This window comes from Pteropus medius, unplaced genomic scaffold, assembly GCF_902729225.1.
Source record: "Pteropus medius unplaced genomic scaffold, Ma_sr-lr_union100, whole genome shotgun sequence".
Taxonomy (NCBI): Eukaryota; Metazoa; Chordata; class Mammalia; order Chiroptera; family Pteropodidae; genus Pteropus; species Pteropus medius.
Window position 1 is genome coordinate 4,303,188 of NW_024346062.1, and position 21,396 is coordinate 4,324,583.

The 21,396-nt window shown below is 34.9% G+C and overlaps 2 protein-coding genes across 6 annotated transcripts in view; one reads left to right on the forward strand and one right to left on the reverse strand.

Annotated features, from left to right (window-relative positions):
* Nucleotides 1–3,752, reverse strand: part of TMEM167A (transmembrane protein 167A) — a 63,303-nt gene extending 59,551 nt beyond the window's left edge. For 2 of the 3 annotated variants that reach the window (XR_005655454.1, XM_039875006.1), the window contains exon 1: nucleotides 3,608–3,752. Coding sequence is in view for 2 of the 3 variants with exons in the window: in XM_039875006.1 (XP_039730940.1) it covers nucleotides 3,608–3,610 (3 nt within the window). In the remaining variant the exon portion in view is untranslated. The remainder of the gene's footprint in view (nucleotides 1–3,607) is intronic. The other variant, XM_039875007.1, reaches the window with a different exon arrangement.
* A 32-nt stretch (nucleotides 3,753–3,784) lies between these two features.
* XRCC4 (X-ray repair cross complementing 4) overlaps nucleotides 3,785–21,396 on the forward strand; it is a 217,539-nt gene continuing 199,927 nt past the window's right edge. The window contains exons 1-2 of one of the 3 annotated variants that reach the window (XM_039875003.1): nucleotides 3,816–3,900; nucleotides 4,037–4,073. The gene's annotated coding sequence lies outside the window, so the exon portion shown is untranslated. Of the gene's footprint in view, nucleotides 3,901–4,036; nucleotides 4,074–21,396 lie in introns of all 3 variants that reach the window. The other 2 variants (XM_039875002.1, XM_039875005.1) reach the window with 2 other exon arrangements.

Consider the following 21,396-nt stretch of genomic DNA (forward strand, 5'->3'; position numbering starts at 1 on the left):
TGATGAGTAGGTTACTTTGTATAACTGTTCTGAAGTAAATCATAATTTGTTAGGCTATTTGAAATAATGAAACTAATTCAGACTTTCATTTGGACACCACTACAGTACATAAAATCATTTATCAATAATAAGAAACTGGTCAATGCATACCTTAGTGTCCAAACACAAATTATTTGCAATGTTGACACATCTTTTTGAAATTCTATATACCCAAGTCAGTTGAAAAGGTAGGAATATTTAGTTCAGATTCAACTTTTGTCATTTTATCTATACAGCTATAATTTACTTTCAGAATCATTCCTGAATGTTAAAACTATATTCACTAAGTTTGGCTATAAGGTTAAACTGGTTTTGATTTTAGATGCATAAATAAAAAATACTTCTAAGCAAAAGAAATGATCCAAAGCATTAGGATGGAAAGAAAGGGAAAAAAGATCCAAGCAGTATAAAGGTTCAAATAAAGAAACAATGAGAAAGGCAGCAAAAATATACATATTAATATGCTAAACAGTGCTTTGTCCAGGAAGTGTTCAATGACTGGCTGCTAACCATACATCTGCAGAAAAGACCTGACTAAGCCCATATTACTTTCGTTAGTTCTGATCATGTAAGCTATATATAGCTTTATTTTTACAATTATTTAAACTGTTTAACCAATTTATTAATTAAGGACCTTCTTTCTGCATAAGGTGGGGCTTTAAATGAATGCCACAGAGGTGTGACATACATTTTTACTGACATATTAATTTTTCCAGTTTAAATGAAATTCACTTTAAAACAAGAATTGAATACCAAAGACTTAAATTTTTAAACTTCCAAATAGTAGTAATTTTACTTGTTTTAATACCTACTGCTTTTACACAAAACTAAAGTCACTTATCCCTCTCTGGGGGTTGGAGGAAATCTAGAAATGACATTCCTGACCCACTTGTGATAAAACTAATACTACGCTGGAAAAGTAGGTCAGCATTTTATCATTTGCAAATCTAGGTCAGGTCAGCATTTTCCAACTAATGTGTACTTGTAAATTCCTATGTACCACTATTATCTCTTAAAATGGAAAACATGGAAATAAATGGATAAATGTTAAGCCTATATGTGAATGTACAACACACACACACACACCATTCAGAAATATTTAAGATCTTTTGGTGTTATTAGCACATAAATTCAACCTTTGTTATTTACTGTAAGGTAGCACTGATATTACACCAAATATACAAGTTATTTTAGTTTAATTTAAACTCAGAAATCAGGATCGCTTAATGCTTCAATGTTAAGAACACATCAGCTTATTTTAGTACTAGTGGCTACTAAACATTTGGATTATTTCTTCAAATAATCCAAGTGTATAAATTTGTCCTTGGATAAATCAGCATCTCTATGTATCAGTTTAATTTCACTTGTACAATGAGGGGTTAGACTAAATAGCCATTTAATCTTACTGGTCTTGTTTCAAAGGTGGAGAGACCTTTTCAACTTATACTTTTGACTTAAAATTAGTAACTTTCATGGCTATCAGTAAAGCTACAGTCCAGAGTAGAAGCACCTCGACTCTATTCTCCCTGGCAACACTGGTGGTCTTTCGTGCTTAATTCTCATCCCATTGTCATGGATTAAAATATGGTAATTAAAGTCATTATCACTGGGTTACTAAGTTTAGGTGCAAACTCAAAAAGAAACCTCATTGTGTAGCTCTTCTAACTACAATGTACTTTAAGATCCTGATATCCTAAGCTCATGGGAACAGAGCAGGAGTGAAAAATTAATCAATTGGCAATTGTTTATTCATCTATGTCTGACTGGCATATATTTGAGAGCAACAAATCACTAAGACATATTTTATCCCCAGTTACATTGTTTCTATTAACTAACAGCAGCATGAAGATTTCTGGCATCTGGACATTAAGTTTGAATCCTGGCTTCACTACCATGTGTGTGACCCCAAGCATGTCAGTCTCGTTTCGGAACTTCCTCCATTTGTAAACATTTATTCACAAATTGTTGTGGGCTTGAAATAAGACAATGTTTATACACTGATTTTTCAAACACAACCTAGCACATAGCAAGTGCTAATATATGAGAGTTACTATTGTTACTTTTGAAAAAAGAAGCATGGTCAGACAGTTTAAATACTGTAGATCTCAAAGACAGTATCTGTCTTGGCTTCAGCTAGTTCATAAGACAGACAATAGTTATTATGAAAAGAATATATCTTTGACTTGCACTATGAGTAAAATAATTCAATTTCAGCTTCTAGGAAGATATGCAAGAATTAAGAGTAAGTCTATTTTCTAAACTGAAGAAGGAACCACATTTTCTATGTTAAATAACAGCTCACTCATGACACTTTAAGAACAAGTGTATCCATTCTATCATGGAGAAGGTGGGGGAAAGAAGCTGGAGATTATCCTTGGCCAAAGAAGGAATAATGTGCCATAAGCTGCCATCTCTTTGATAAGTGGTGTTAAACTTCTCCAGGGAAAAAGACTGTGACTTATGCCCCAGCTAGAATCATAGCTGGCATAAAGTAAGCAACAATTAATGAGTTTTTGAGTAAACGTCTAAGGGTTTTGTGCTGAAGGAACTTCTGGGAACACAGCTCAGTTATTTTCTACCAAAGAGAGGCATTTTGGGGATCATGGCTGCTTCTGATACTGTAATAAAAATAAAAGAATTCTAGGGAATTCCTTTCTCCAGAAATATGCTCATAAATGCAACATTTGGCACGTGGCCTTCATAAATTCACCATGAGGGCCAGGTGTAGAAGTTGTTAGCATTTACCATAACAAAAGAAAATGACTTCAGACAGAGCTTGGGAGATCATAATATTACTACTTCTACTACATCTATCAGTTCTCTGGCTGTGCTGGCTTTACCTCTTTTTTTCAACCTAAAAATGTAAGCATTTCTTTTGCAAACTTTTGTGACTTATTTTAAACTTTTCTAAGAGGCCCAAACTATCAAAGGAATCTGCAGTTACACAAAATAACGCATACAACTTTAATAGAGTGTGGGGAGGAGAGGAAGGCAGGAGGCCAGACAGCACTTCAAGTACATTAAGCTCCTAGAAGAGAAACCACCTCTGCAGCAGAGAACCTCAACCATTCAAATCTAGTTTGTAAAGTACCATGTTTAAGGTTGAGAAGAGAAGCCTGAAAAGCAACAAGTGGAAATTAAGGTGTGTAGTTTGGGGTTCGTTTGACAACAATGAAATAATCATCTGGGTCAGGCTGGTAGGGAGTTAAGGAAACGCAAAATAACCAGCGCAAACTCGAGTAGCTGCAATGCCTTAAAGGGTCAAAGGACCACAAAGAGTAACCGACCGTATAAGCCAAACCACATCGAGTGGTCTCTACAGGACAGGACGGGCTCCGCGACCGCGGGGTCTTTCTTGGGCGGTCGGCCCTGGCTCTCTCAAGTTGAGCGTGCAGGGGCCACATGGCTCCGAGGCCTGTGCATAATCCTCCGAACCCCGGCAGAATCAAGTTAGTGAGAAGACTCCTTGGCCCGCGCACTCAAGGCTGCCGCCCAACCCCCTAGTCCCAGTTTGATATTACAGTCCCTTTACAAAGTTCAATCGCGACCCCACAGCCCCAGTTCTTACCATAGTGAGGCCGGCGAAGCCCCAGCCACATCACCCTTCCGGGCCCAGGGCGGAAAAGGCGTGCACGCCCCGCCTGCTTCTCGCTCTCTCCCGCGGTCCGGTTGGGTCTGCCAGGGAACCCCTTCCAGAGCCGCGCGACTCAGACGCTAGGATAGGCTCCTTTCTCCCGGAAAAGGCGGGTTTAAATTACGTCATGCAGCCCTGCGGAAGTAGATGACGCTCTCATTGGCTCCGGAACCTGTGCCCGTGGGAGCGGGTCTTTTGGAGGAGACCGGAAGTGGAGTCACTGAGAGGTAGGGTTCGTAAGTGGTGGTTGCGTCTTTACAATAGTAATTGTAGTCCTGTGTTTTCTATCTTATTTTCTGCCCCTGCCTTTTTTTATTTAAAAAAATTTTTAATTCCCTGTTATTTCTCTCTATAACTCCGCAGGGCTTGAATATTTCCTGGCTCGAATCTCCCTCAATGTGTAAGCTACTAGGCCTATCCTTTTTTGACTTTGGCAGACGACTGGGTTCCCTGGCTTTATCCGCAGAGACTACACCTTCTGGACACTGTTTTCACTTTCTCCTTTTGCACTCGAGGGGTTTTTTGGATTGTAAAGCGCCTTTGAAATGCCTTGCAATGGTTCTGAAGTTAGGAGGACGCTTGAATCTGGATGGGTGTGTTGAGCAGGCTCTTTGATCGTTTCTCTAACATTGGCCTTTTCTCTCGACCAATCCCTAGTTTTTTACAAACTATAAATAGGTTGCGTCTGGGGCTGAAAACGCCCTAGGCCTTTTGGGATCAGGTAAGAACTCTATGGTAATAAATGGAAAGGAGCTGTCCTTTCCTGATTTCTGTAGTTGATTATGTACTCTAGAGAAGTGATCCACCAGCAAGACAAATCACATGCCAATATTTTCTTTTAATCAGTAGTGGTTTTTTTGCTTCCTCTAATTTTAATACTGTTAGATGAGGCTCTCTTACCCCCGCCTCGTTTTTGTCTTCCCATATTCTAAATGGAGAAACAGGGGCGTTGATTTGTTCAGTTTGCATAATTCTTGGGATTATTTAGAAGTCGGAGACGCAGACTTTAGCCCTCCGTCCCCAAGTGAATCAGAAAATAATGGCAATTCTTTGTCCTCAAACATATAGTTTATTTATTCTCCGGCATCAGAGGATTCTTTTAAGAATATTATTTTTTAAAATATAATTTATTAATTCAAAGTGGATAGAGAAAGGAAATATATGAGACTTTGGTTTATGTACTGTATTTGGCCAAAATATGAGACCTTCCTATATTTAGGGCAACACTGTGATTTCTGCTGATTACAGTGTTTGCTACAATACCCACACACACTTCAAAACAAAACAAAACTATAACTTTACTTTGAATCTATGGAATTTTCAACAGTTAGTCAAATATACAATTTTAGCAAGTATGTACTGTGCTTTATTCATGAGAAAATGAGAATGCAGCAGAGGACTAAGGATGGCCTCTGTTCCTTGGAGAAATTTAATGGTCATGAGGAATAGGGGAATAAGGAAATGTATAAAAATGTACAAACACTATCCTCTTCCTATCAAAAAACAAACCATTTAATACTCTCCCTCATAATTGATTTAAATTATACTTAAGTCTTGCCAATTGCATTAAAGAAACTTAGTTGTGGTAATTTTGTTTTGCAACTCATCAGGATTGGCTTCTAAAAGTAAGAAATGTGTCTGTAGACTTTACAGACACAAAAATGGCTTTTGCTTTCAAGTAAAAATCATATCGATCTTTATGAACACTTCAGTATAATATACTTCTGTGTGAAGTTGTTAAAGATCACAATTGATTTACTATATTTATGGATTATAGTTCATTTTAGGCCATAGGCTCTTATGTACTTCAGCTTCAAAATAGTAAAGAACAATGTTTGCTAGTTATTTTAGTTAATCATAGAGGAACACAAGTGGCAATAGGTAATGCTAAACATATATGAGGTTCATATATGTTCATATATGTAAAATAGCAAACAAAGTTAATTTGATCTATGGTGAGAGTCTGGGGAGATAGTAGTTGAGCTACATGGTCATTAAGCTCAAAACCCCTTGCTTTTGGTTTTTACCGCCAACAAACTAATGTAAGTACTATCTTACATTACTAACAACTTCAAAAGTAGTAACTAACTACTTTCTGGCAGCTCTGCTAGGGACTCTCATTTCTTACTAAACCGTCTTAGACCATTTTCTTACTAGAACTAGAATCTGTGTTATTCTTTTGTTCAAAAATTAATTGTTTCTCCTGCATCTAGAAGAGTATTTTAAACTTTGGTTTCATGGGTTCCCTAGAATTGTATGTAAAAATAGTGTATATTTACATTTTTCTGTGGAGAGATCGCATAGGCTCTCCAATGTTATGAAGGTTAAATGAGTTAATACAAATAAATTGTCTCACCAAGTATTTGGCATACTGTAAGCACTCAGTAAGCATTGCCTATTGCTGTGTGCCTGGCTTTCTCTTCCAGTAAGTTAAAAACTTGAAGGTAGAAATAATGATGTAGAACTGATTGACTCTCATGTTAGCACTCAATAAAAGGTTTTTAAATTAAATTGATATTGCTTTTATACCACCAGACTACTTTCTCCTCCTTTTCTTACTTTGTATCTAGTATTGATAGTGTTGAAGGTTTCCTATTATTTGGTATACCCTTTTTTCATTCTCTGATATTTACTTATATTAAAGGACACTAGATTTACTTAACTGCTTGCTTTCTCATATCCTCAAGTAGCCTCCATAGTCTGAGGTTGAGGTTCTTTGTGTTCTAGTGTTTGTCCTCCCTGCTACCCTCCGTTGTTATTCTATTTTTTCCATGGCTCTTAGGTTAAGACCCATAAAAGTTTTGTTTGACCTCCATGTTATTTTTCTTTTTCTTCTTCTTTTTTTCTAACCTTAAATGCTTCAGTTAAGCATTCTCTACTTCCAACGCCATATATTTGCTCTTCTAAACATAAATCCTCTAAGGAGTTCTCTATGCTCCAAATTTCTTTTTCTATTCTTTCTTGTTTGGGGGAGGAAAACACAGTTTTTCCTCCTACCCTTAGAAAGTTCTTCTAGCTGAAGTAATAATCAAATTAACATGAGACACATTAACAGTAGAAAATGACCCAATTTATTACATATATACATAAGAATATGAGACCAGAGGACAAATTGGGCTTATGTGTCATCCTGAGCTAAGGAGAAGGAGTAAGGGGCAGTAGTTTGGAACTTCAGAAGGGAGGAAGGCAATTCACGTGGAGATAGGAAAGCAAATGTTTGGTAAATAAATGTTTGCTGGGCCATCTTTAACAATGAGATACAGAGAAGACTTTGTTCAAATGGGCCTTGCTTGGTTCTTCCCTATCACACACAGGTTCATATTAAACTATAGTTAGTTATCTATGATGATAGCTCTCTTTCTGGAGCAGGTCCTTTATCTTGTCAGTTAGGGGAAGGTTAAAGGTTCTTTTCTACTTCATTGGTTGCTCTTTTTTCAGTCTTCCTTTTCTCCCTGTTCTCTTACTATTGAAGTGCTCCAAGGCTCCATCTCTGGTTTTCTTCTTTTCCTGTCTATATTTCCTTTGACGATGTTATGAAGTCTTAATGATTTTAAATAACTTCTATATGCTTAAGACTACCAAATTCATATTCCTGGTTCCCTCTTTTTTTGAACTCCAGACTCACATATCCAGTTTTCTACCTCTACATCTCCACTTGTTTAAAGATACTAAATCTTAAATGTCTCGAACTGAACTTCTTTCCCTCCAAACCTGTCCCATTCTTTTTCATCTCAGTTAATGGCGACTCTATACAGCTAGTTGCTAAAAGTTAAATATTTAGAATCATACTTGACTCTCATATTCCATCAAATTTATTAGCCCATCTTATTGACTTTCTCTATAAAATACATTCAGAATTTGACTTTTCTACTATTTCTGCTTTTAGTACATTGATCATCTCTTGCTTGGATGCCTGTTACTAACTAGCCACTATCATTTCTCTCTTGGATTACAGTAATTATGTTCTAGTTGGTCTCCCTGCTTTCTTTAATCCTTGCCTCTTTACAGTCTGTGTTCAGACAATAGCCAGAGTGATACTTTTAAAATATAAGTAAAAACTTGTATTAAAATGCAAGATTCTAAATGCAATTTGTTATCCTAGGTTGGATCCTGCAATAAGCAAAAGATATTAGTGGAAAAACTGGTAAAATCCAAATAGTCTGGAGTTTAGGTAATAGTCGTGCACCAATGTTGGTTTCTTCTTTTTGATAAACGCACTATGGTAATCATAACATAAGGTAAGATATTAATATTAGAAGAAACTGGATGAGAGTATATGGGAACTGTGTACTACCTTTGCAACTCTTCTGTAAATTCAGAATTATTCCAAGATTTAAAAAAATGTAACATTACTTCTTTGCTTAAAAGCCTTTTATGAATTCTCATTTGACTCATGGTAAAAGCTAATGTTCTTACATTGGCCTACGAGACTCTACATGATCTGGTTTCACATTATGTCTCTGACTCCATTCCTGTGAAGTGAGCCCCCTCACTGTCTTCCAGTCATACTGGCTGCTTCATTTCTAAAACACATTAGGCCCACTTCTACATTAGGGCCTTGGCACTGGCAGCTTCATCTAGTCGGAATACTTCCCAGATGTCCACACAATAATTCCTCCACCTCCGTTATGAATTTGCTCAAATGTCACCTTTTCAATAAAGCCTACCTCAGCCTTGTATTTTAAATTGCAGCTTTGTAACCATCTGACTCTTCCCCTCCCCCAACTGGCCTCTGCAACTCCTCTACCCTCTTTTATCTTCTCCATTATCTATAGCATTTATTGCTATACCATGTATTTTACATACTTATGCATATTTTTAGTTGTTTGTCTCCTCCCATTAAAATGTAAACTCCACAAAGGCAGGACATTTTATCTGTTTTATTCCTTTATGCCAAGTTCTAAAACACTGTCTGAAGCAAAGTAGTACACAGTATGTTTTGGTTGAATGATTAAACTTGGCTGGGTATTTGAATTTGTAATCCTTGATTTGCAATCAGTCCGAAACACTGAGTTGTTTATCATTTCCATATATCATGCTATTTCTTGCCTCCAAGCCTTTGCTTATGCAGATTCTTCTGCCTGGAATGCCTTTCCTTTTTCCTTCCATCCCTAAACCATTTTCACCTTTTAAGATTCATATCTTAAAAGATGGAACTCAAAGAAGCCTTTCCTGAAATGTCATGCTGGCTTATATGCTACTTTTCAGGGGAGCTCCACGCCTGCCTCTGCACTTTACAAGCTTGTAAAATAATTCTCTTTGTGTGTTTCTATCTCACTAGACAGCTAGAATGTGTCATACTCATCTTTGAGACATCAAAGCCTGTACATAGGTAGTCAATGAGCATTTTAATGCATTAATGGCATGATCAAAGTCACTCAGCCTGAAGGGGTAGAGTTTTGATTTCAAGCTGGGTCTTCTGACTAAAAAATCAATGCTCTATTTATTATACCTTGTTTTCTAGGAAAAAGGTGACTGTTTAAAATAATAGAAAGATGGTTCTTTTTATACAAGTAGGAGGTAGTTAATGTATTTTATAGCCCTCAGCAATTTGCTCCCTATCATTTGTAAAGCTGTCAGTACTAATGAGAAAGTGAGTTGTGCTTTTTTTCTAAGACACTGTCTGAAATCAATGAACAGAAGGTTATATAATCAGCAAATTTTTAATGTTGATGAAATTGGGCTTTTTTTGGGAGAAAAACACTGTTGAGATTTTCATTGCCCAAAAGAAGAAATCCATGCTAGAATTCGAAACTGGTTTTCAGGCATTCATACTTTTGTAGATGCCAGTACTGCCAGTAGCTATAAATTAAGCTTTTGCTTGTGTGCCTTTGGGGATCCCCAGGGGAGTTACAAGATATAGCAAAGATTTTCTCCCAGTGACATGGAAGTTTGCTCTTAATTGAATTAATGATGATTAGTTTGTTAACTTTTCAACTACCTTTTACCGTAAGCATTCTGAATTCAAACTGTCCTATGAATATCATCATCATTGTTGTATTCTGTAAACCAATCTTTTATAATTTCGCCTAGCCTTTAGGACTAACAAAAAGGAAAATAATTTAACTTTAAATTCTGAAAAGGTTTCAGTGGCTTTCAGCCCCAGCATTGGGGTTGAAAATGATGATTTAGCTTGAGTAATCAAAAACAAATATTACTTGGACAACACTCCTGAGTTTGTGCCTGGTTTCTTTAAGCTTTACTCACCCTGCAGAAGTGACCAAAATGTTGAAGTAAGCAAGAAGCTTAATCTGGTCTTTGTGTGAGAGGATACTTTTAGCTTACTTGTAATTTTATCTGAATAGTTAATGAGAATTTTATTGAATAAAATTGGTCATTTAGAACAGAAACAAGTGGCTGCTAAGAAATAAGATACAGCCATTGTTGAAGAGACTCATCAAAGTCCTGACAGTATAAATATTGACATGCTGAGATATGTCAATATTTACCATAGAAATTGGAAGTTGCCAAGTTCCTGTTTAAGAAATATGACCCTAGCACCGAACACAGTATACCAATAAATAAGGAACTTGTCCAGATGAACAGCTGCTTAGAGAAAATAGGATAACATCTGTCCATACTTGGGTGTACTTAAAAAGTTAAATTTAAAAATGTATTGATGCTTCTTTGGTAATTTGTAGGTAGATGCTTAATATAATATAGTATACCGATATAGTCCTCTATGTGGCTTAACTTAAGTGTTTTTTAAAAATGACAGCATGGTTGTAATTTATAACTTTGCAAATTAGTTGTGCTATGATATTCATGTATAAATTGAATTTAAAAGAATCTTGCCTTAATATCGTATTTAGGATCCAACCTCTTCATTTTAAACATTATTCTTAAGAAATTGATTCAAGTCATAACTAGATACTACTTTTGAGAACTAAAAGTTTGTGCTGTGAGAATTTAGCAATAGAGAAAACATAAGTTTCTCAAGTTTAAATGTGATAAGGAAATCTGTCCTGGTTATTACCTAACAACTGTGTCTCAGAAGAAAATCTGTGGAGTAAAGAGTGAGATAAGATAATATGATGTGTTCAGTTGAATATCACAGGTCTCCACTGTTAGTTCCCATATGAATATCACTGTAATACAACAGAGTGTTTGATACAAACTAGAAGAACATTTGAAGCTTTTATATCAAGTCGTTGGAATCACACAGACAATCTTACATCTGTTTTGCAAGCTTCTCGGAGAAGGTTCAACTTCACAATTTTTGGATGATAATCCTAAAACAGTCCTAGAAGATCATAAACCATGGGTATTGGGATTGCTCCTCTCATTGCTTCTCTTTTAGCACAGATTGATGGCTTTTAGTTAGTAATCTAATAATTTACCACACATCATAATGTTACGTTTATATTGTGAAGCATGGATGCAAAGGACAATTGAAGTCATATATTGTCAGAAAGTGTATTTGTTTGTATAAATACCCTGATAAATATGGAAAAACATTTGCTTAGAGGGTCATAAAAGGTTTTTAACCTATTTTCAGTATTTTAAAGATGGAAGAGAAATAAACTTTTAAATTTTAAATTGATTGGCGGTCTCTTTAAGAGAGAATTTGCCAATATTATGAGGTAAGGTGGTGAGTTTTAAGGAGAAAACATTAGACTTCTTAATTAGTGATTTTTAAAACTTGGAAAACATTTTTTACCATGTAACCAAGACTTGAACCTTTCTTTTTAATTGATGTGTTATGATTTTTTTTTTCTAGAACTATTGAGGCCTTTTACAAAATATCCACCATTTGCCTTCTTGAACCACCTGTTACCAGTTACTATGTAGTGAAAAGAAAGTTGCCCAGTGTTTTCAAAATATCATGTGTTTTAGATTTGATGAGAGTATAAGCATATTAAGTTGAAAATGTAAAATTTCCTGTTTGGTGTTGAATATTACGAGTTTAATATATTGTTTCCCAAAGGGTGTTGTACACATTCCACTAACTATACACATTGCTTACTTACCACTGTTTTGCCACTACGATGAGATAATTGAAGTTAATAGAATTAAATGAGTTGCTGAACTCCAAAGAACTAGTGAATGGCAATGAGGATTCATCCTGAAGTATATGTGAATCCAAAGCTTGACACAAGGTAGCTTAAACAAAAAAGGAGTTCTTGGCCTCATACCTAAAACATCCATGGTTACATATTGATTCTGATGCTGCTGGAATCAGACCTGAGCTGCTGCCCATCCCCTCAGTTCCATTTTTTGCTGTTGGTTTTGTTTGCAACAGCTCCATGCTCAGTGTCATACCACCAAATCCAATAGAGAAGAATCTATATCCTTTATGATGCAAACAAAAGTCTTGGAATTGAGCTTCACTGATCTGAGTTGTCTTAACTTGAATCTCTGAATCAGTTCACTGGGAATTAGAATGTAATGTTGGCTTAGCTCTGGTCTGTGTTCTGCTCCTGGCCATGTAGCCAAAGTCAGCTTGTCCCAGGCCTGTGGACTGAGAATATCAGAGATGGAGTCACTCGGAGTTTTTGTTGCTTCAAGCCTGGGGAGTCTGTATCGAGTGGCAAAAATCAACAACTCTCTAAATTATTGGTGAATGAACACTTTTAACCTAAATTGCAGTGAGACATGGATCATGACATTGATGATGTTGACCAGTGTTTAGTGATAGCTAACAATGCTGAATTCTTCAGTTGGGAAACTGTTTTTTAACATACTGAGAAGGACAAGTGTAAGCAAGAGTCATTCAAATTAGTACAGATTAAATGAATTCAGCCATTTAAGTTAGAGTCACTTATGTGCCAGGAACTATCATAGTTATTTGATTCATATTGGTTAAATAAAAAATCTATGATGGCATGATTCTAATGAAATGCTATAGGTTGGGAAATTTGGGGATCTAATATTCTGTTTTTTTTTTTAATGTGAGTATTACATGGAACCATTAAATGGCTCATATTGAATATTTTATTATATTAATTTTTATATATTTTGACCTTAAGAATAAATTATTAATGTATAGCCAATAAATATTGAAATATTTTCAGATATTTTTGATTATCAGCTTTTCAGTTGATCATAAAAAATGTTTTTTATCTTTAGTGTCTTTGATTCAGTGTGTACTATAAAATTCACCAGTGCATTATGCACCAGTGTTCCTGGTGCGGTGCTTATCAGATATGAGTGTTTAACAAAGAGCTAAAATTGAGTCCAGTAGTTCTTTAGATAGGCTCCTAAGTTTTGAAATATTAAATTTTATATTTAAGAATAAATTTCTAATAGGTGACTTTTTCTCTTTTTGAAAAGGTACCCTATAACAAATATAATCAGATTTATGTTCAAATAACACTTGTTGAAAACTTTTTTTCATACTTTTTATTATGTAAAATTTCAAACATATGTAAAAGTAGAATAATGGATTCCCCTGTACCCTAGCAAAACAAATATAAACTTATGGCCCATCTCATTTCATTTATATCCTACTCAAATTTCATTCTTTTCTAAATTATTATTTTTCTTCTTTTTAAATTAAAGTATAATTGGTATATAACATTATACGTTTCAGGTATACAACATTATAATTTGAAATCTGTATACACTACAAAGTGTGTACCACCAAAAGTCTAGATACCATTCAATACCATGCAGTCAGTCCCTTTCACCCATTTCACTTACCTCCTCCCCACCCAACCCCGTTCCCCTCTGTTAATCACCAATCTGTTCTCTGTGCTGGTAAGTTTGTTTTTGTTTTGTTTGTTTTTTAGATTTCACATGAGTGAGATTATGTGTGTGTTTTTTTTTTCTTTTTCTAATTTAATTTAGCATAGTACCCTCCAAGTCTATCCACGTTGTCACAAATGGCAAAATATCATTCTTTTTTTTATAGCGTAGTAGTATTCCATTCTGTGTGTGTGGATATGTGTGTGTATCACATCTTCCATTCACCCTCAGTGGACACTTAGGTTGTTTCCATATGTTGGCTATTGTAAATAATGCTGCAGTGAACATAGGGGTGCATGTGTGTTTTCAAATTAATGTTTTCATATTTTTAGGATAAATGCCTAGAAGTAGAATATAAGGATCATATGATAGTTCTATTTGTAAGTTTTTGAGGAATCTCCATACTGTTTTCCACAGTGGCTGCATCAACTTACATTCCTACTAAAAATGTATGAGGGTTCCTTTTTCTCCACATCCTCTCTAACACTTGTTATGTCTTATCTTTTTGATAATAGCCATTGTAACAGGTATAAGGTAATATCATTGTGGTTTTGATTTGTATTTCTCTAATAATTAGTGATGATGAACATCTTTTCGTGTACCTGTTTGCCTATTCGGGATCTTTGTGGTTTCATACAAATTTGTTTGTTCTAGTTTGTCAAAAATGCTATTGGAGTTTTGATAAGGATTTCATTAAATCTGTAGATTGCTTTGGATAGTATGGACATTTTAATAATACTTCTTCCAGTACATGAGCATGGAGTCTCCATTTATTTGTGTTTTCAGTTTCTTTCATTAGTATCTCATAGTTTTCAATGTACAGACCTTTCACTTCCTTGGTTATATTTATTACTAGGTATTTTATTCTTTTTGATGCAATAGTAAATGGAATTGTTTTCTTAATTTCTCTGATTGTTTTTAGTGTATAGACATGCAATAGATTACTGCATATCGATTTTGTATCTTGCAATGTTACTGAATTCATTTCTTAGTTTTATTAATATTTATTAGTTCAAATTTTTAGTATTAGAAATTTATTAGTTTCAACAATTTTGTACATATAGTATTATGTTTGCAAATAAGGATTATTTTACTTCTTTTTGATTTGGATTCTGGTTTTTTTTTGTTTGTTTGTTTGTTTTTTGCCTAATTGCTGTGGCTAGGACTTCAGTACTGTGTTGACTAGAAGTAGTGAGTGGGCATCCTTGTCTTGTTCGTGATCTTAGAGGAAAAGTTTTAGCTTTTCACTGTTAGCTGTGGGTTTGTCATATATGGTATTATGTTGAGGTATGTTCCCTCTATACCCACTTTGTTGGGAGTTTTTATCATAAATGCATCTATTGAGATGATCATATGATTTTTATCCTTTATTTTGTTAATGTGGTATATCAATTTGATTGATTACAGATGTTGAACAATCTTTGTGTCCTTGGAATAAATCTCACTTGATCATGGTGTATGATCCTTTCAATGTAGTTTTGAATTTGGCTTGCTAACATTTCGTTTATGATTTTTGCATCTATATTCATCAAGAATATTAGCCTGTAATTTTTTTTACTTTTTTTTTCTTAAAATAATTTTTTGGCCTGTAATTTTCTTTTCTTGTGGTGTCCTTGTCTGGTTTTGGTATCGGGGTAATGTTGGTCTCATAAAATGAGTTTGGAAGTGTCCCCTCCTCTTCAGTTTTTTGGAAGAGTTTGAGAAGGATTGGTATTAATTTTTATTTGAATGTTAGGTAGGTATTCACTAGTGAAGTTGTCCGTTCCTGGACTTTTGTTTGTTGTGAGGTTTTTGATTACAGATTGAATTTCCTTAGTAGTAAGTAGTCTATTCAGATTTTCCATTTCTTCATGATTCAGTCTTAGAAGAATGTATATTTCTAGTATCTTGCCCATTTCCTCTATGTTTTTCAATTTGCTGGTGTATAATTGTTCATAGTAATTAATCTCTTATGATCCTTTGTATTTCTGTGTTATCAATTGTAACTTCTCTTTCATTTCTGATTTTATTTGAGACCTCTCCTTTTCTTCTGGGTTAGTCTTGCTAAAGATCTGTCAATTTTGTTCATCTTTTTCTCTAAAACTTTTTTTTCATCTTTTCCTCTAAAACTTTTCCTCTAAGATCACGAACAAGACAAGGATGCCCACTCTCACTACTTCTAGTCAACACAGTACTGAAGTCCTAGCCACAGAACTGAGAACCGGCTCTTAGTTTCATTGATCTTTTTTTTATTGTCTTTTAGTCTCTATTTCATTTATTTCCACTCTGATCTTTATTATTTTCTTCCTTCTTTGGGCTTCCTTTATTCTTCTTTTTCTAGTTCTTGTACATGTAAAGTTAGATTATTTGAGATTTTTCTTGGTTTTTGAGGTAGGCCTTTATTGCTACGAAAGTCCCTCTTGGAACTGCTTTTGCTGCATCCATAAATTTTGATAGGTCGTATATATCTTTTCATTTGTCTCTAGGTATTTTTTTATTTCTCTTGATTTCTTTGACGACCCATTGGTTGCTTAGTAGCAAGTTGTTTAATTCTTACATTTTTTTTTTTCCAGTTTTCTTCTCGTAATTGATTTCTGGTTTTATACCATTGTGGTTGGAAAAGATGTTATATAGTTTCAGTCCTCTTGAATTTACTTGTTTTTTGCCCTAATGGCATCTGTCCTGGATAGTGTTCCATGTATACTTGAGAAGAAAGTGTCTTTTGCTTTTGGATGGAATGCTCTATATCTGTCAAGTTCACCTGGACTAATCTGTCATTTAAGGCTGGTGTTTCCTTATTGATTTTCTGTCTGGTTGATCTATCCATTGATGTAACTGGGATGTTAAAGTCTCCTACTATTATTGTATGCTGTCAATTTCTTCCTTTAGGTTTGTTATATTTACATATTTTGGCGCTCATATGTTTGGTGCATATATATTTATAAATGTTTTATCTTCTTGTTGGATTGACTCCTTTATCATATGTAATAGCTTCCTTTATCTTTTATTACATACAGTCTTTGTTTTAAAGTCTGTTTTTTTTTTCCTGATATAAATATAGCTACACCAGCTTTCTTTTCATTTTCATGGAATATCTTTCTTCATTCCTTCACATTCATTTTGTGTGTCCTTACTTCTGAAGGAAATCTCTTGTTGGCAGCCTATAGATAGGTCTTTTTTTATCCTTTCAGCCACTCGGCGTCTTTTGATTGGAGTATTTAGTTTATTTATATTTAAAGTAATCATTGATGTACTTTTTGCCATTTTGTTAATTGTTTTCTGGCTGTTTTTTTAGTTTTTCTTTATTCCTTTCTTCTCTTTCTCTTTTTCCTTGTGGTTTCATGGCTTTCTTTAACATTATGTTTAGATTCTTTTCTCATCTTTTGTGCATTAAGCATAAGTTTTTGATTTGTGATTACCATAGTTTTATATATAATGTTCTGTATATGTGACAGTCTCTTTTAAGTTGATAGCCACTTAAATTTGAATGCATTCCAAAAGTTTACATTTTTTTCTGTCCCCCTCATGTTTTGTACGTTAGATGTCACATTTTACATCTTTTAATTTTATACATCCCTGACCTAATTATTGTTGTTTAGTTAATTTTACTGTTTTTGTCTTTTAATCTTTATACTTACCTTATAAATGAATGTGATTCATTAACTTTACTATATATACCTTTTCCAGTGAGATTTTTACTTTTGTGTTTTCTTGATACTAATTATTATCATTTCTTTTCAACTTAAATAAGTCTCTTTAACATTTTTTGCAAGGCTCGTTTAGTGGTGATGTATGTACTTCTTTAGCTTTTGCTTATTTGCAGAACTCTTAATATCTTCTTCAATTCTGAATGCTGACCTTGCCTGGTAGAGAATTCTTTGTTGGAATTTTTTTCCTTTCAGCACTTGAATATGTTATGCTACTCCTTTTTGGCCTGCAACATTTCTGCTTAAAAGTCTGTTGGTAGCTTTATGGGATTTCCCTTGTATGTAACAAGTTGTTTTTCTCTTGCTGCTTTTAAGATTCTCACTTTATCTTTAACTTTTACCGTTTTAATTATAATGTCTTTATGTGTATTTCTTTAAAAGTCCCTTAAGGAACTTCACTTAATTTTTTTTTTTTTTTCCTGTCTTGTCTTGAGCTTAAAAAAAAATTTTTTTTTCAATCTCTTTTTTGAAGAAATCACTGTGTTCATCTATTCTTCTCCTGAATTTGGTGAGCAACTTTATGACCATTACTTCAAACTCTTTATCAGGTAGCTTACTCATCTCCATTTCATTAAGGCCTTTTTCTGAGGTTTTGTTTTGTTTCGTTTGGGACGTATTCCTATGTCTCCTCACTTTGCCAGACTCTGTTTGTTTCTGTGTGCGACCTACCTCTCATAATGTTGTAGTGGCCTTGTGCAATAAATGTCTTATGGGGCCCAGAAGCACAATCCCTCCTGGATACCAGAGCCGGGTGCTTGAGGCACATCCTGTGTGGGCTATGTGCCTGCCTGTGGTGGCAGGACCAAAGCTGCAGCACAGGTGGGCAGAGCTCTTACTTGGCCCTGCTGCTGCAGAGGGGTAGGTGGGTTTTCTAAATTATTTTCAAGCAAATCTTAGACACCGTATCATTTCATGTACATACTCTAACATATAGCTTTAACAAGTAAGGACACTTTGGAAAATATAATCAAAATTCTATTAACATTTCTAAAAATTTAACAGTAATTCCCCAATATCATCAAATACCTAATCTGTCTAGAAATTTCTCGAATTACTTCATAAATATTAATACTTTGTTGGTTGAGTCAGGAATATAAATTGCAGTTCCTTATGGCTTGAAAGGATGGATAGATTTTCACAGGTACAGACTGGAGGTGGATATTTTAGGAGAAGGAACAGCATAAACAAAAGAGCAATAGCAAGGGTGAATTCAGAACTCTTACTTATTCTGATGACTTAGAACTCATTTCTTCCAGAAAGCTTCCTATGACTCTGTCAGTCTACATGTGTGATCTAGATTCCCTTGTCACCTTTTACTACCTCATTATGAGTCTTACCACAATATTTTGTAACATGTATTTATTTGACTTACTCTCCAAAAGAGTATAAATGTTCTGAAGTCAGGGGATATGTCTATTCTATTCCCAACACCTATTGCAGTTACTGGCATCTGGGAGGATCTAAAACATATATACCTAATTTGCCTTATTTTAAAAATCATTGTTTTATACAGTAACCTTAGAAAGTATCAGATTTGTCAGGTAAAGATTCGCTATTCCAAAGGTTTGAGGGCAAGGGAATTGGTTTCAGATTTAGTAGAGGTTATATACTCATAGTCTTAAAAGCTGGACAGAGTGTTTTGTTTGGCACATTGGGGTGTTTTCCAGTGCCAATAATTAACTCTCCAGTTCTCCAATGCCATCTGGGTGTCCAGCAATTCAATTCAATTCTGAAACTCTACCTGGAGTTAATGTCAGTTCCACAAGTTAAAGGGCTCAGTCCCACAAGACTGTTCTCACTTTGGACTCTGGTCAGTAGTCCTCGGTCACCTGTATTTAACGACTTCCTGTAAATCAGGAGTCCCATGACCACCTTCTCAGTTTTGATAACTTGCTAGAATGTCTCACAGAGCTCGGGAAAATACTTTACAGTAAGTCCTCACTTAACATTGTTGATAGGTTCTGTGACTTTAAGTGAAACGCAATGTAGTGAAACCATTTTTATCATAGGCAAATGGATATAAACAAGAATTAAGTTCATATGGCATCTCATCAATGTTATAATGAAATAACATTGAATGAAACGACATTATTTGAGGACCTGCTGTACTTATACCTGCCAGCTTCGTACAAAAGATAGAACTGAGGAATTACCAAATGGAAGAGATTCATAGGGCAGTTATGGAAAGTCAAGGCACAGGGCTTCCATGCCATCACTGAGCAAACCACTCTTCTATTACATTGATTTTTTTTCACCAACCCAGAAGTGCCCCCGCCCGCCCCCAATTTCTTTGTTCCTGAATTTTTATAGAGTTTGATCTCTAGCTCCTCCTCCTCTTTGGAGGTGGGGTGGGGTGAGGTTTAAAGAGCCAATCCTTTTAATCATTTGGTCTTTCTGATGACCAATCCCATCCTGAGGCTATCTAGTGACCCAACCCTAAGTTACCTCAGTAGCATAAACACTAGGGTGATTGAAAGGGGCTTCTTATGAATAACAGAAGACAGTCCTATCACTTAGAAAATTCTAAAGGTTTTAGGAGCTCTTTTGGGAGACAAAGACCAACTATATTTCTTATTACACCACACACACCAAGTATTTAAAAAAAAATCAGCCAACTTTTAAAAGGCAACTCCTGCATAAAAATAAGGATTTGTAGGTTTCTTGAATTATCGGACTTCAGACCCCACCAAGGACCAGTAAGTACTCAGCCATGCTAACAATTTGCACTCAGTAGTGATTACCACCTTTATGTGGTCACTTGTAATTTCCTGTTTGCTACAGTCCCTATTCTTAATGTAACGAATGTACAGTAACCACTTCCCCCCACCCCCCAATACCATGGGTTTAGTTACCTGTGGTCAATTGTGGTCCAAAAATATTAAATGGAAAATTCCAGATATCTTGAGAGACCACAATCACATAACTGTTATAGTGTTGTGTTATAATTGTTCTATTTTATTATTAGATATTGCTAATCTTTTAACTGTGCCTAATTTATACCTTAAACTTTATTATAGGTATGTATGTTTAGGAAAAAACGTAGTATATATAAGGTTTGGTCCTATCCATGGATAAGGGGGAACTAATGTATATGGGCTTACATTTGACCTGCATACCCTTTGGAGACATTAGCACTTATACCCTTGCTAAAAAGTACAAGACTTGATTTAAATTTGAGCCGGTACAGAGTTTCAGTTCAGTTTGAGACTGCATCACCCAGGGGGACTCAGAAATGAATCTTTGCCTTTATCTTGGAACTTCCTCCCCGCAGAGTTGTCCAAAATAATTCAGAGATATTTTTGAAAACGATGTAGACTGAGAAATTGAAGCATGGGAACTATAATTATTCATTCAAATAGGAATGTAATCCTCATGTGCTGTTTATAATTTACTATTATTCAAACCTTGTGAAATTGCTATCCTTTTAGGTTAAAAATTATTAAGTATTGGCAATTGCATATGGTTTCTAAATATTTTTGTATGGCTGAATTAGGTAGTTTCACCAGTTTAGGCTATTTTAAAGGATTTTGTGCTTTATTTTCAGGCTTAACTCTCAGCTGTACCCCAGTCTTGTCATTCATCTCCTTATTTGCCATTAGAAAATAGGGAGATAAATGGGTGCAGTTCTAAGTAAATGGTGGGTTTGTGAATGAGAAAAAGTACAAGTCTTGTTCCTTTTCTATACAAGCACTTTTAGTTATATTTCAGTTCAGAGCAGCATATTTTTCAAGTAGAAAAGACTGTATATAAGCTTAACTACTGTGTTTCATAGAAACACCCTCTTCTGAAATTAAAGTGTAAGAGAGGTGTCAAAATTTCGAGGCTTAAATCTCTTTAGTTTGGTTGTCATTCTCATGTGAAACTGTGATTAGAATTGAAGTGTTCTTGTGAAAGTTTAGAAAGTTTCCAAAATGCTAAGTATACTCCATTCATCCACTAACATTATTTGTAATCAAGAGTGTCTGTTTGCTGAATATAAAGGACGTCAGTGGGTCCAATTTTAAGGACAGTTTGGAAACTTAGGTGTTAGATTTTATATGGGAAATTCATTTAGGCCATTTTATTGTTTTTAAATACTTTTTTGGGTAAGAGAAAAGAAAGAAGAGGAAGTGAAATTTAAATGAATCACCGAAACTAATGATTATTAACGATGTTTGTAAAAGATAAGCAGAGGAAATGAGCAGTAATATGATATTTGGAATGGCAGCAGCTGGCATTCCAGTCATAAGAGGTAATTAAGAATGGACTATGACCATGGCAGAGAAACCTTATTGTTTAGACTCATTTTATATTTCTAATGCTTTATTTCTGAAGTCTTAACTATTTTTACTCTTACTAAGGGTGACCAAC